Genomic DNA, 14,153 nt, shown 5'->3' with positions numbered 1-14,153 from the left:
ACTTAGGCCTGACATGAAAACAATGAAATAAGACATAAAATCAGTCACTTATTGGCAAAGATAATAATGCTATAGAGTAGGTTCATTAGAAATACTTCTGTAATCATGATAAAAGCTAATATTTATCTACAGACAATATTCTAACTAATTTTCATATTCTAGTTCATGTTCTCCTGGTAACACTACCAGGTATGTAATATTTTTCAGCTCCATTTTGCAGAGAAGAAAACTGATGCATCCACCAGTGAGTAACTGGTAGGGAGGAAGAGTCTGAAGCCAAACCCAGGAAATGAGGAACCCAAGGATGTGTGACTTTTCTTAATCCCCACACAAAGACCTAGTTATCTTAAACAAAAGCACACATGGTATAGCACTAGCATGTGCAAGGCCCTGGGTTCAATCCTCAGCACCACATATAAATAAATAGATAGGTAGATAAATAAATAAATGTATTGTGTTCCACTACAACTAAAAAAAAAAAAAAAAAAAAAAACCCACACATCTGATATTTTTATTCCCTTGTTTAGACATCTCTGTTGTCCTATTTTGGCACACCAGGCCCCAATTTGTGCCTTCTTAAGTGTCCTTCTCAATGCTGGGAAATAAAGACTTGCCCCTTTCTTCAACTATCCATTTTTTAAGACTTAGATTAATCATCATCTTTTCTTCAAGTTTTCATAACTCTACTCTTTGTTGAAAGCAGTAACCAAACTGTATCATGATTTTCTATTTACATATAGCTTTTTCAAAGAATTTAACTTAAGGAAAACCATGTCTTATTCACAACTATATATCAGTATTTGTTACATGGTAAAGCATTTTTCAATTTTAAATACAATCTTCCCTTTTTTTTTTAAAGAGAGAGAGAGAATTTTTTAATATTAATTTTTTTAGTTTTCGGCGGACACAACATTTTTGTTTGTATGTGGTGCTGAGGATCGAACCTGGGTCGCACCGCACGCATGCCAGGCGAGCGCGCTACTGCTTGAGCCACATCCCCAGCCCAATCTTCCCTTTTTTAGTAGTAAAAAAATCCATTTCTTTTTTTACTGGTTTTACTTTTAATACATTATACATTAGATGAAAGTTCTCAAAACTTTATCATTCACCACATCCAACAATTTTTAACTCGTCATTTAAAAATTCAAAATGCTTCAGCAGTTATAATCTTTTGCAAATTCTAAGTACAAGTGATAGAGCCAGTTACATTAATTTGAACTTTGTTTTCATTTTGTTTCCTTCAGAAATGCTCAACAAGACCTAATTAGAGTGTCTTTCAGTCCAACTCTGTGTAATAAATATGCATCCATATCTGCTTTGTGTCAGGCACTGTGCTCCGATGGTACTGGGAATAAAGCAAAGCCCAATGCTGATACAGTACCTGTCACTTTGGAGTTTCAAGTTAAATTAAAAATGTCATGTGTCAAAAAAAAAAAAAAAAAAAAGGAAAGAACAAAAGGGAAAAATCAAAAGCAGATATTGCTCTAGAGGGAGGCTGTCAACTAAACCAAGGATCAAGGAGGGTCTATCAGAGGGAATTACTTTGAAGGCAACGTTTAATAGTAGGAGTAACCAGTATAATCTCTGTCAAAGTCAGTGATCACACCTGTTTTCTTTTCCTCTTTCCCACAGTATGTTTTTTTTCCCCTTAGTACAACACTTAGGCAAGCAGTCGACTGACACAGGTTTTTCCCCTATTGATGGCAGTGTAATTGGGAAGAACAGTCTAATTTTGTATCTTTCTATAAGTCCCCATTTTTTTCCCTCTACATGAATTTTTAAAACTAAAAGATACTCATCATCTGCCAAACCTGAATTAAACTCACTGTCCTAGCTTTGGGATGCACTTGATTTTCTACATCGGGTGGCAATGTATATTGAACTAGCCAGTCCCTTCTTCATCCATTCCTCCTCTTGACACTGCAAGGCTTTGAGTATTGTCTCATTTCCCTAGTTTGTAAAGCCATGACATCAGTTGTGATTTTGTCTAGTACAGAACAAGGAAAAGCGTAAGTAGTTCTTAAAATGACCATCCTAAGGTGAATCTCAGCTGATCCTTAGCCAATGGGATGGGGGTGGGGGGACCACCAGGAAGGGGAAGAAAAAGATTATTTAAAAACTGCCTTAAAATTTTTATCATATTAATATATTGGCCTTGAATTATAATAATGTCATTTATTAACATACTAATTTTTCTCCTCCTCCCCCAGGAAAAGGGGTTTCATAAAATTATTTTACTGGGGTAGTTTAAATGGATAAACGTTTCTAGAAAGCAATTAAGCAAGCTGCCTTTAAAACCTTTTATATCCTTTGATTCAGTAATCACAATTCTAGGAATTCATCCAAAAGAAATAATCAGACATGTACCGTTTGAAAAAGCAAAAGTGCAGCAGTGCATGCCTGTAATCTCAACTGCTTGAGAGGCTGAGGCAGGCAGATCATGAGTTCAAAGCCAGCGTCAGCAACTAAGCAAGGCCCTCAGCCACTCAGTGAGACCCTGTCTCTAAATATTAAAAAAAAAAAAAAAGAAGAACCATAACACCAAAACAGATGAAACACCAAACAAAAAGTCCTTGTTCACAGTGTTGTTTTTCATATCAAACAAGGAGAAATAATATAAACATCCAATATTAAGACAATTAAATTGTATGACATATCAGTTTAGTATAATATGGTGAAGCCATTAAAACTCATAATTTTTAAACAAGTTCAATGACAAATGATCTAATATTTAGAAAAAATCAAGACATACTAGATATATACCATATGATCCTATTTTTTATATTTATGCATATCTATGCTTAGAAAAGAGACTGTTATGAAAAGTCTCAGAACTTTCATGGTGAATGATCTCTGGAAAAAATGATTATGAGTCATTCTTATTTTGATCTTCATACTTTTATGTATTTCTTAATTTGTACTTTGTTGCATTTTTCAAATGAGCCATGTTAAGGGGGGACATCTCCTACTTGTGCTAACAGCCTCATCAACTAGTATTTTCTTAGTCTTACCATTTATTCAGGGCTCAGCATGGGTCAAAACTAATTGTGGTAATCCTGAACCAGGCTTCCACTCCATCCCTCAGTCTGTCAAATCTTTGAACATCTACTGATTTGACCAGAGTCAAGCCATGTTACACCAGAAGCATGCTGTCTTGGCACCCACACTCTTCCTCTGCTTCTAAGTAGCTACATGCCCACTGGGTCATAATTGCCAGGTGCTATGGTATAGATATGGTTTGAGTGTGTCTCCCAAAGATTTGGGTCCTTTGGAAGCTTGTTCTTGGTGTGGCATTGTAAAAGTGATGGGGCCTTTAGGAGGCAGGGCCTTGTGCCGGGTAGTTAGGTCATGGGAGGCATCATCCAGAGCACAATCCGATGCTAGTCTCAAGGTGAATTCTCACAAGAGTGGATTGTTCCAAAGGAAGGCCATTCCATGCAATTAGCTACATGCATGTAGCATTTCCATTCCTACTTTTCCACCATGTTGTGATGTAGCCAGGGGGTCCTCACAGTCCGAAGAGATGGGTCTGTCAATCATAGACTTTCAGCATCTAAAAGCCAAATAAACCTCTTTTCTTCATTAAGTACTGAGTCTCAGGTATTTTATAGCAATAATAAAAAAAAACGTATTAATACATCTACCATCCCGTTTCCATATGTAACCAAACCGTGCCATTTGGACCATACTCAGCTTTGACTTGATTCCAAGTCATGGGAGGGGAGGAAAAGCAAGAAAATAAAATAAAGGGTAGAGGGGCTGGGGTTATAGCTTTGTGGTAGAGCACTTGCCTAGCACATGAGAGGCACAGGGTTCAATCCTCAGCACCACATAGAAAATAAATAAATAAAATAAAGGTATGTGTCCATCTATAACTAAAAAAAAAAAAAAAAAAACTTTTAAAAATAAAAAAGGATAGGAAAAAAAACCTAAATTTGTGTTAGTATATGGACTTAAAAGGCAGAAGAGGTTAAAGCCAGAGAAAGATAAAAATGAACAACAACAGAAACTAAAAATAATGAAGGGGATAGGGAAGTGTAGGTAGGGTAATTTATAAACAGAAAAATCAGAAGTTGCTCAAATACTACCAAATTGCAATAATGATTATGCTACAATATTAGCCTCCCAAATGGCTTTCTACACACTCCTATTTATTTCTTTTCATGTTCCTGGGGCAGACAATAACAAAAAGATGCCCTATTTTAGTGGTCTCAGGAGACACTCATGTCTCTGAAGTTCTTTCTAAAATGATCCAAAAACCCATAATGGTCTAGGGCCACTTCATGATGGTAATGACTGACACTGAGCGATTACTAGGTACCAGCAATGCTAAGCAAGTACCTTATCTCACTGGACCTCCCAACAAACTCATGAGATAAATGTTATCTCTATTTTAGACACTTAAAAAAATAATAACCCAAGGTGCAATTAAAAATTTCTGTTTAATTGAATCCTACCTACCCTTGACAAAATTATGAGTAAATGAGTGTTGACAAGAAGGAAAACAGTCATTTCCTTGATATCTGTGGCATGTCTGGAACCTCACCTCATTCACAGTTGCCAAATCCTACAATGAAAAGTACAGAGGAGAGAGCCAGTAAGTGATTGAAATCTGAATTTGAAACAGGTTTTGACCCTGTCCTACATAATCTGGGTGCAAAGTTCTATGGAGAACATTTTAGTCCTCCAGAGTTAATACATGCACAGCCTCTCAGGGCAGCTGCTTGTACTTCCAAATCAGCCCAGCTCTGTGGGCCAGATCAAGTAAAGGTGTGAAAGGAGCCTGAGGAAATGTTGAGATTACACAACCTAATCCCGGAAACCTCATCCTTTACACTTCTCAACCAAAACCAATAAAAACCCTGCTCCTGCTCCATGTCAGCCTTTGGGTTACAAAATGGAATCTATCCCTGCACTTGGTGTACATTCTAGTAGGAGCACATACTCTTGAACAGTAGCATAAAATCCATAAGCATATGATTTTTGGCATCAGATCAATATTGGCATCAGATCCGCCATTTTAGGCTGGGAGCCATATTTATCTAGGGACTCCTAGGTTTTGATTTAGGAGCCATTTTATCTAGAGATCTTGAGGCAATGCTGTTTAGCTTTCCATAAGAATGTGTGCCTGCTAAAGGGTGGAGCCCACCCCAGCCCATGACATAACCCCCAAAGCATGCTTGTGAAATTCCTCCTGTAGGCTGTAAAGCTGCCCTGTGAGTGCCAACAGGCTGCTGCTTTCCTTGTTAGAGGGACAGCCTTGTCAGTTTGCTCCATGGTCTGACAATAAATGTCTCCAGTGGGATTCTGGTGTGTGGGGTGGTCTTTGAACTTTGCAAGTATCTAACCACGGACTGTGAGGCATGGTGTCAAACTGCAGACCTTGCTTTTTTAGAGCAAACCTAACCTACTTTAATCTATAGTTATTTCTAGCTCCTCAGATGACCAGATAATTAAATTTGAAGATGGAGGGTTCAGGAAACTACATTTCCCCCTTAAAGAGGGGCAATAAGGTTTCCTGGTGCCAGCAGAACCAGACCTGAGTCAATCAACTAGACTGCAGTTAGACCAAGACTGCTCACGGTCACGCATATTCCCTGCCCTGTTCCACTGTTTTTTCTTCCCTATACAATCTTGAAGCTCTGATCAGTACCCTGAAGACAGGGCTTAGGATGCAGGTCCCCATTTCTTCCCAGTGTGGCTACAGTAAATAACAAATTCCTTTGTTTGCTTCACTACTATTCATCTTTCTCTGGACTCTTTAAGGTGGTAGGTGGCCAAATCTGGTCTTTTGTGGCCCCCAAGTCAGTCCTCTGGCCTCTAACACCAGTAACAGGCTCAGCTTGGATGACATGGGATGATGAGAGCCAGCCTTTACCTCCATCCAGTACTAGGAGAGGCTTAAGCTTGTACCTGGAAGGCTGTAAGCAGCTAGGAAGGGTGCTTCCTGTTTCTTCTATAAGTATGCACATTGACATAGATCTTCTTGATCCACTGGAAGAGAAAAATAAGGAGCCCCTTATTTTTTATATTGGTTTTTTGTTTGTTTTGAAATGGAGCCCATGGGTACTCTACCACTATAACCCCAGTTTTTTTAATTTTGTATTTTGAGACAGGGTTTTTTTTTTTTGAGGGGGTGGGGGTACTGGGGATTAAACTCAGGGACATTCAACCACTGAGCCATCCCCAGCCCTATTTTGTTATTTTATTTAGAGACAGGGTCTTGCTGAGTTGTTTAGCGCCTCACTTTTGCTGAGGCTGGCTTTGAACTTGCGTTCTTCCTGTCTCAACCTCTCTAGCCACTGCGATTTGCTGAGAGCCATTAGCCAAGTAGGTATGACAATTTCCTTGCCAGCGTACCCCATGTTGCTTAGAGGAAGGACTCGTGGAAATGGACTTGCCTCGGACATTTTGCAGTGACATTGCATGTAATGTGACCTTGCTCAAGGACCAGGGCGGATCCGGGTTTAGGGCGGATCAGGGTTTAGGGCTCTCCTTGGGTTTAGGGCGGTTCCAGGTTTAAGGTGTACCCTGCTGGGAATAGGGCATATCCTGCTGCCTCAGGCATGCCCGCTCCTGTAGTTCCCATTGAGTTCTCCCGGGATTCAGAGAGTATTTGGGATTTTCCCCCAGAACGTGGATTGCCTCAGAACGTGTTTGTAGAGGGCCGGTGTGAGATCGGGAATAAAGAATTGCTGTTTGAATCTACAAAGCTGTGAGTGGCTCGTGATTTTGTGCCCAGCCAGACTGTGGCAGGGATTACAGGTGTGAGCCACCGCGCCTGGCTTGAGACAGGGTCTTGGCTAAGATTTGCTTAGGGACTTGCTGAGTTGCCAAGGCTAGCCTCAAACTTGCAATCCTCCTGCCTCAGCCTTCCAAGACTCTAGGATTACAGGCCTGCAACACCATGTCCAGCAATGAGTCCCTTTTTTAAGTAGGAAAAATATGTATTTAATTAAAAAGATACTATAAAACAAATAATTTGTGAATAAGAAATTTCTTATTTCTTTATTCATATGCTGCTGAATCCTTTGTTCCAATAAGAAAAATAAAGAATACAGAATATTTACTTTGTATGGAGCTGAACAAAGAACCTATCAGCTGATTAGTGAAACTGAGGCAAAAACATCAAATATGATTGAATTTGTTATATTTTTCATCACAAGAGACAAATCTCTCTTCAATTTTCCTTATTTCCTATCCAGATACAAGGATTCTCACCAAACTATTTTAATAATGGAGTTCATCTTAACCAATATAAAATGTGAATGTCTATAGTCCTGTAGAGCTCAAGTTTGTAACATGTTTCATTTGTTAGCAGTCATAAAACATAGTGCAGGTGATGGTGAGAGGACACACATTTACCTGTTGTCAAAATGCTGTTTTGATCTTTCGTATTTTAAACCAAATCCTTTGTTTCATGAGCAACAAAAACTTCAATTAACATTTCCTGCCTCTATTATAGCTGCTTGTACCAAGTGTTGTAAATAAAAGTATTTTTGAAAGCCCACAAACTTAAAACATATATCATCTCATGCTTTTCTAATACCTTGTTCCTTTGGGTTCCTGAGATAGATCAAAGAGAATCTCTAAGCAGGATAAGTTTGGAGTTATATTGATACTTTTATTTTTCATGTGGATGACATTTTTTAATTTGTTTCAATTAATAATACCATTAATATTTATATTAACTGCATTTTATTTTAAACTCTCTGGCAAAAGTTTTGTAAATATTTGTTTAATTCTTATACCAACCTTGCAAGGTAGGCATTATCTTCATTTTAAAGATGAAGGAACTGAGTCTCAGAGTGGCCACTTGCCATAGATCATGTGATTAACCTCATAGCTGCTGCCTTGATACTAAATTTCAGCCTTGATAATAAACCCATAATTTAATTACCAATCATTAATTGAACTCTCAGCTTTCTGTGGCTTAAGATAACTTGGGCATTACTAGAGGCAAAGGTGGGAGTCACATTAAAAAAAAATTCTAAAAGCAGAAAATCACCCCCAAATATATCTTAAATTCCTTTATTAGCTTTTTTCTTTTTTAATCATATAACAATACTAAAGGACACGTGTGCCACAAGCATGAAAGATGAAAAAATCCTTATACAAACCAATTACCTGCCAGCTACAGACCTTTTCAGCAGCCACTGTCGGTCCTGTCTAACTTCACGTTCCTAATATACCATCTTGACATATTCTTCATTCATATTTTGAATCCCACAATAAAATGCAATCCTGGGCAACTCAGAGGAATTCTGAACTTCTACACATTTACCTTTCACACTAGTAGGAAAAAGTGGGAGAGGGGAATAGGATATATCTAATACCTCCCAAAGCATCATTCCTATAGAGCCAATGATGGCAATTATCAGATCCCCAGACCAAGTATGTCAAGAGGCCCAAGAAAACAGCCAGTCTTAGAGCTAAAGAATATCAGTGTTCAAAGGCAAACTATTCTTGGACACTGGCTCAGAATTAATGTGTTAATTATTAGAAAAAGAATCCAGTTCCTGATCTAATTAGGAATAACATGAAGAGAAAATTCAGGCAAAATATTCTTTATCTAAAATTTAAAAATAGAATAATTCAGGATCCTACTTCCTATCCTGGCTTTAGTCAAGACAATGATGTTTTATCACTAGATAACCCAGTTGGTGGAACATAAATGAGAACACAGAGTCACTAGAATATCCACTTTCTTGACCCAGTGCTTTCAAAACTATCCCATTTCTATTCTATTTCAATTCCTATTGGAGAGCAAAACCCCAGAGTGCATTCCTACCCTGAAAGGAAAGACTTATGAGTCTCTCTAGAATGATGATCTTGAAATAAAGAACTTTCTCTGATGATATTCCATACAACAGCCACTAGTCATATGTGGCTACTGAGCACTTTTCAAGGAGCTAGTTGACTAAGGAATTGGATTTTAAATTTCATTTAATCAACATAAGTGTAAGTAGCCATATATGACTAAAAGCTATGGTAATGGACACAGTGTTCTAGATACAAGTTCATTTTTAGAAAATAAAAATGCATTTGGTAAAAGTACATCTCTTCTTAAGACCTCCAAAAACAGCCAGGTGATGGCATTATTTGTTCAAAATGAACTTTTCTGGGTAAACTCTTAAGAACAATAATGCGCTGTCTACACTCAATAAGACAAGAGGAAATGAGGTGATTCAATGGCAATTCTAGCATCAGGTCTTTTGGCTCACTCCCAGGATTACTCTCCATTTCCATCTGAAGCCACTCCTACCTCACTTTACATTTTAAAAGTTCCTCCTCAGTCCTTGGTGGCCTCTCCCTGGACAGATTAGGTGGCCAGTGGATCTCAGTATTTCCCTCTAAACAGAGATGTTGACTTTTTCCAGGCATTTGGGAAACATACCAATAAACTTTAGAGCACAATTATCACCAAATACCTTCCTTGTAATGGTCCAGTGGAGGAGGGGGGACAGCATGAAACATCTGTGCAACTCAGGTAGAAGATGAATTTGAGACTGAAAATGAAGGGAGGAGGGCCATTTTCCCTGAACAGCTTTTCCATGTCCACTCATGAAGGAAACCCCCCACTGAAGGAGACTCAAGAGACTTTTCCATGTGAATTTTCCGATGCTGACTGAGATAGGCACTTCTGCTGAAGCATTTTTCACAGTCGGGACATTTGTAAGGTTTTTCTCCTATGTGGGTCCTTCGGTGCCTGATGAGGTTAAAGCTTTGACTGAAGCACTCTCCACAGTCGGGGCATTTATAAGGTTTCTCTCCTGTGTGAGTTCTCTGGTGGATCACCAGGGTGGAACTCTGACTGAAAGTCTTCCAGCACTCAGAACACCTGTAAGGCTTCTCCCCCGTGTGTGTTCTCTGATGTCTAATGAGGTGGGAGCTAAGGCCGAAACTCTTTCCACATTCACAGCATTTATAGGGCTTCTCTCCTGGCTGGACTCTGCAGTCCTCTACCACACTGCAGTCCTGATGCACACTTTCCTCATATTCAGAATTTCCACAGGACTTCTCTCCTGTGTGCGTTTTCTGGTGTGCTATAAGGTTGGAGCTTCGACTAAAATTCTTCCCACATTCTGCACAGGGATAGGGTTTTTCTCCCGTATGGATTCTCTGATGCTTAATTAGAGTAGAATTACAACCAAAGCCTTTTCCACATTCAGGACATTTGTAGGGCTTCTCACCTGTGTGTGTCCGTTGGTGGCGGATCAGACTGGAACTTTGACTGAAGCTCTTTCCACAGTTGGGGCACTTGTAGGGCTTTTCTCCAGTGTGAGTCCTCTGATGTTCTATTAGGACATAGCTGTGGCTGAAGCCTTTTCCACAGATGGGACACTCGTATGGCTTCTCACCTGTGTGTGATCTGTGGTGCTGAATGAGGTGAGAGCTGCTGCTGAAACTCTTCCCACACTCGGGACATTTGTAGGGCTTCTCCCCTGTGTGTGTCCTCTCATGGATAATAAGATGGGAGGTGTTGCTGAAGCTTTTCCCACACTCTCCACACTGGTACGGCTTCTCCCCAGTGTGTGTTCTCAGATGCTGGATCAGGTGAGAACTATTACAGAAGCATTTCTCACACTCAGAGCATTTATAAGGCTTTTCTCCGGAGTGGGTCCTCTGATGAGTACGCAAATGAGAACTATTACTGAAGCTTTTCCAACATTCCAAACATTTGTAGGGTTTCTCTCCCAAGGATGAATTCTGCTGTACAGAGACACTGTTATGTTGTTCTGGGTCCCATTCCTGGTGGTTGGGTTTTTCTGCTTTTCTTATACAATTTTCCCAACACTGTGACATGTCATCATTCTCATAGGAATCATAACACCACATCTCATCTTCTTGGGACCATACTAATGGTGTTTCTTTTGTATCCTCAATCTTAATAATCTCTGGTCCATGATGTTTAGGCCATTTTGAAACTCTATCTTTAAGACAGAGTTTCTCTGCCTGAGGAGCATTGTGTTCAGCAGTTCCCATAATATTCTTACTTTCATCTCCTGCAAAAATAAACAAATATTCTAAACATATTTCCTGATCTCTACTAGAAAATTCTGAATTGTAGTGAAACAGAGGAAAAAACAATGTAAAACCTCATCAAGTATTTTATATAAAAAAAGTGTTTTCAAGCTTTTATTCTATGTGTTCACCAGAAGCAGAAGAATTAACAGCACAAGTGAAGCAATTGAATCTGTTAGCAACTGTCAAGGAGAACCTCAATCTAAACATAACACATTAAACTTTATGCTAGAAGATGTGAAAGAAAAAAGGGAATCTAAGTAGGGGTGAAAGTGTACAGGATCCCATCTGACAACATCCAACCTGTCAACAGCTTAGTTAAAATAGGAGCAAATACAGAAATAACAATAACCACCTTTACTAAGAACAGGAGCTTTCCATGTGGTATCTCATTAATCCTAAAATATTTGTGAAATACAATTATCATTCATCACCTTTTCCTTAAAGATGAGAAAACTGAGGCCAAAATAATTAACACAATTTATAAGTGACAGAGCAGAGATCCAAGGTAAGTGTTGTCTCATTCTAACACCTTGTTCTGTCCACAGGATCTCTAGCATATCTTTTTTTTTTCTTTTTTAAAGAGAGAGAGAGAGAGGGAGGGAGGGAGGGAGGAGAGAGAATCTTTTTTTTTTAATATTTATTTTTTAGTTTTCGGTGGACACAACATCTTTGTTTGTATGTGGTGCTGAGGATCGAACCCGGGCCACATGCATGCCAGGCGAGCGCGCAACCACTTGAGCCACATCCCCAGCCCTCTCTAGCACATCTTGTAACAAACTGCCTAACGATTCAGACAATCTTCTCAATCCCTCACCTGAAAAGAGGACTTTCAAATTTTCCCTCTTGGTGAAACCTTTAGACTCTGCCACCAACAGTTTCTTTCCTTGCTCCATCACAATAATCACAGCCAGGTTAGGGAGCAGAAACCCTGTGGATGGAAACTGGGGTCACATTTGGAGGCACTTGTTCTAAGTTTATTCCTCCTTCCTTCCCAACCATTACAACATAGCAATTTAGGCACAGAATGTTCTGTTGAGACCATACTGAAGAAAATTGGCTGAGTTCAGAAATAAGAGTAAACCTGATTCACCTATTCTAAGAAAATAATTTTTAAATTATAATTTATACTATTTATTATTACCTTTGCATTAAAAATCTGAAGGTCAAGCTTCAAATATAGACATGAACACTAGTACTCGATGTCCACTCATAGAAATACCTTTTTTTTTGAGAGAGAGAATTTTTTAATATTTTTTTTAGTTTTCGGTGGACATAATATCTTTATTTTTATGTGGTGCTGAGGATCGAACCCAGTGCCCCACACATGCCAGGCAAGCATGCTACTGCTTGAGCCACACCCCCAATATTTGAAAAAACAAAATATTCTTGCAGAAAAGGCATCAATAGTAACTTATAAAGACTCCAAGAAATCCCTATGCTGGCATAAGAAGCAGCTAAAGAAGAGAAAGCAACTTGTTTAGTTTCAAAAGAATAACCAGGTGGTTGACAGAAGGAAGAAAGTCAGTTTCAATGGAAAGTTAAGATTTATAAAATCAGTAACACCAAACAGAAAAAAGCAGAGCTGAAATAATTGTAGCCAGTCACTTCTAAGTATAAAAGGGAGACAAAACAGGGACTTCTTCCAGACTTGCACTTAGTTTATTAACCTATCATAATCACGCTGTCCATTTCAGCCCACTCTTCATCTTCTGGAGCCAACTACACCTCCTGACCACTTTAAGGGATTAGAGAATGTGGTCTACCACAGAAGGCAGTTATCTATGGACTTGGATTCATTTCAGGATGTAAATAATACAAAAGAGCCTAAAATGAAGAATCGCCAAAGGCACACATATTAAAAACAAAGGAACAAAAAAACAGTATAATTTTTATCCAGTTGCTGCCTGTCATGTGACAGATAGTGAAATAAATAATCTGCATGGTTCTCTTATCATTCTCAAAATAGCCTGAGATGTATAAACAGCCCCAGATATTTTAATCTTTTTTTTTAAAAAAATCTTAAAGATGATTTCACAGATAATTTGAAAGGTATAAAGAAGCTTTCCCAAGGTACAACCAGGAAACAGTAGAGCAGGATTGGGAGGCCCACCTCCTGGAAGCCCACCTGATACTGCTATATTGCGAAGCAGAGCAGATACCGCGGAGGAGAGAGGGGAGCAGCACCGGGCTTAATCCCGAAATGCAAATACTCCTCCAAGGGTGCCACCACTGTCTACGTCCACAAAATTGATGGACGTTCCCAAACACACTGGGCATCTAGGGCCGGTTATATAAGGGGAAGTGACCTAAATCACAGACATTCCCAGTGTTTCAGTAGGAAGAAAAAATTCTATACCTGAAGGCAAAACGGGAGGCGGGGGGCTGTTAAAACGGGTATTTCTATCCAGGAATTTAGCAAGGACTCAAGGGTTGGGGGGGCCGATCCCTGTCCCACCGTTTCCCCTGCCATACTATTGGCTTTGGAGCTAAGGGGGCAAATTCAGGTCAATGACACAACAGGATGTCCTTAAGAGGTCACGCCACTGAGAATGGCCGCTGTCACTGGGACAGCGCAGACAGGTGAGGGGTGGAGCGCAGCTCTGGACCGACAGCTCAGGGGAAACGCGCTGGGCTCGGGACGCCGCGCCCGCCCGCGCGACCCCCGGACGCCGGCGCCGCAGCTCCGCCCTCCCGCCCGCAGCCCTCGGCTCCCGGACCGGAGGACTCACGGTTCCGGGCTGCGCTCCCGGCGCGCCGCCCCCCAGCGACCCCCAGGGGTCCCGGAGGAAGAGCCCTGTCCCGGCCGACCCCGCCCCGGCGGACCCAGTCGCCCGGGGTCCCAAACGCTCCGACCGAGGCCGGGACAGGAAGTGGCCCCGACCTCCCCGGCGGGCTGTGCGGGGGGGGGGGGGGGGGCCCTCTAGGATGCAGCCAGGGCCAACGCTCGTTGATCTTAACCCTTAGAGTCCCGGGCCAGGAGCGCGCCGGGGATTTCCTGTGCTGTGATTGGCCAGCTGTGACCGCGTTCCTCGGCGCCTCGCGATGGGGGCCTGATGGGCGCTTGTGCTTTCCTTGCCATCCGGGTGTCATCAGATTGATCTTTAGCATCTTTACCATTATCCCAG

The 14,153-nt window shown here is 40.5% G+C and overlaps 1 protein-coding gene across 5 annotated transcripts; it reads right to left on the bottom strand.

Annotated features, from left to right (window-relative positions):
• Positions 1-7,938: 7,938 nt before the first annotated feature.
• Positions 7,939-13,912, bottom strand: Znf572 (zinc finger protein 572). 5 transcript variants are annotated; one of them, XM_076835910.2, is made up of 3 exons: positions 13,758-13,912; positions 11,843-11,956; positions 7,939-11,006 (listed from the first exon to the last, which is right to left on the bottom strand). In XM_076835910.2, the coding sequence occupies exons 2-3, from the start codon at positions 11,919-11,921 to the stop codon at positions 9,487-9,489; spliced, it is 1,599 nt and encodes a 532-aa protein (XP_076692025.1). In that variant the 5' UTR covers positions 11,922-11,956; positions 13,758-13,912; the 3' UTR covers positions 7,939-9,486. The 5 variants fall into 5 exon arrangements, with proteins under 5 accessions (XP_076692025.1, XP_076692029.1, XP_076692026.1 ...); XM_076835914.2 differs by lacking the exon at positions 11,843-11,956 and adding an exon at positions 12,170-13,384 and having other exon boundaries at positions 13,837-13,894; XM_076835911.2 differs by having other exon boundaries at positions 13,837-13,883.
• Positions 13,913-14,153: the final 241 nt, after the last annotated feature.

The sequence above is a fragment of the Callospermophilus lateralis genome, chromosome 16, assembly GCF_048772815.1.
Source record: "Callospermophilus lateralis isolate mCalLat2 chromosome 16, mCalLat2.hap1, whole genome shotgun sequence".
Taxonomy (NCBI): Eukaryota; Metazoa; Chordata; class Mammalia; order Rodentia; family Sciuridae; genus Callospermophilus; species Callospermophilus lateralis.
Note: the sequence above shows the minus strand (reverse complement) of the source record. Positions and strands in the feature narration are given on the sequence as shown.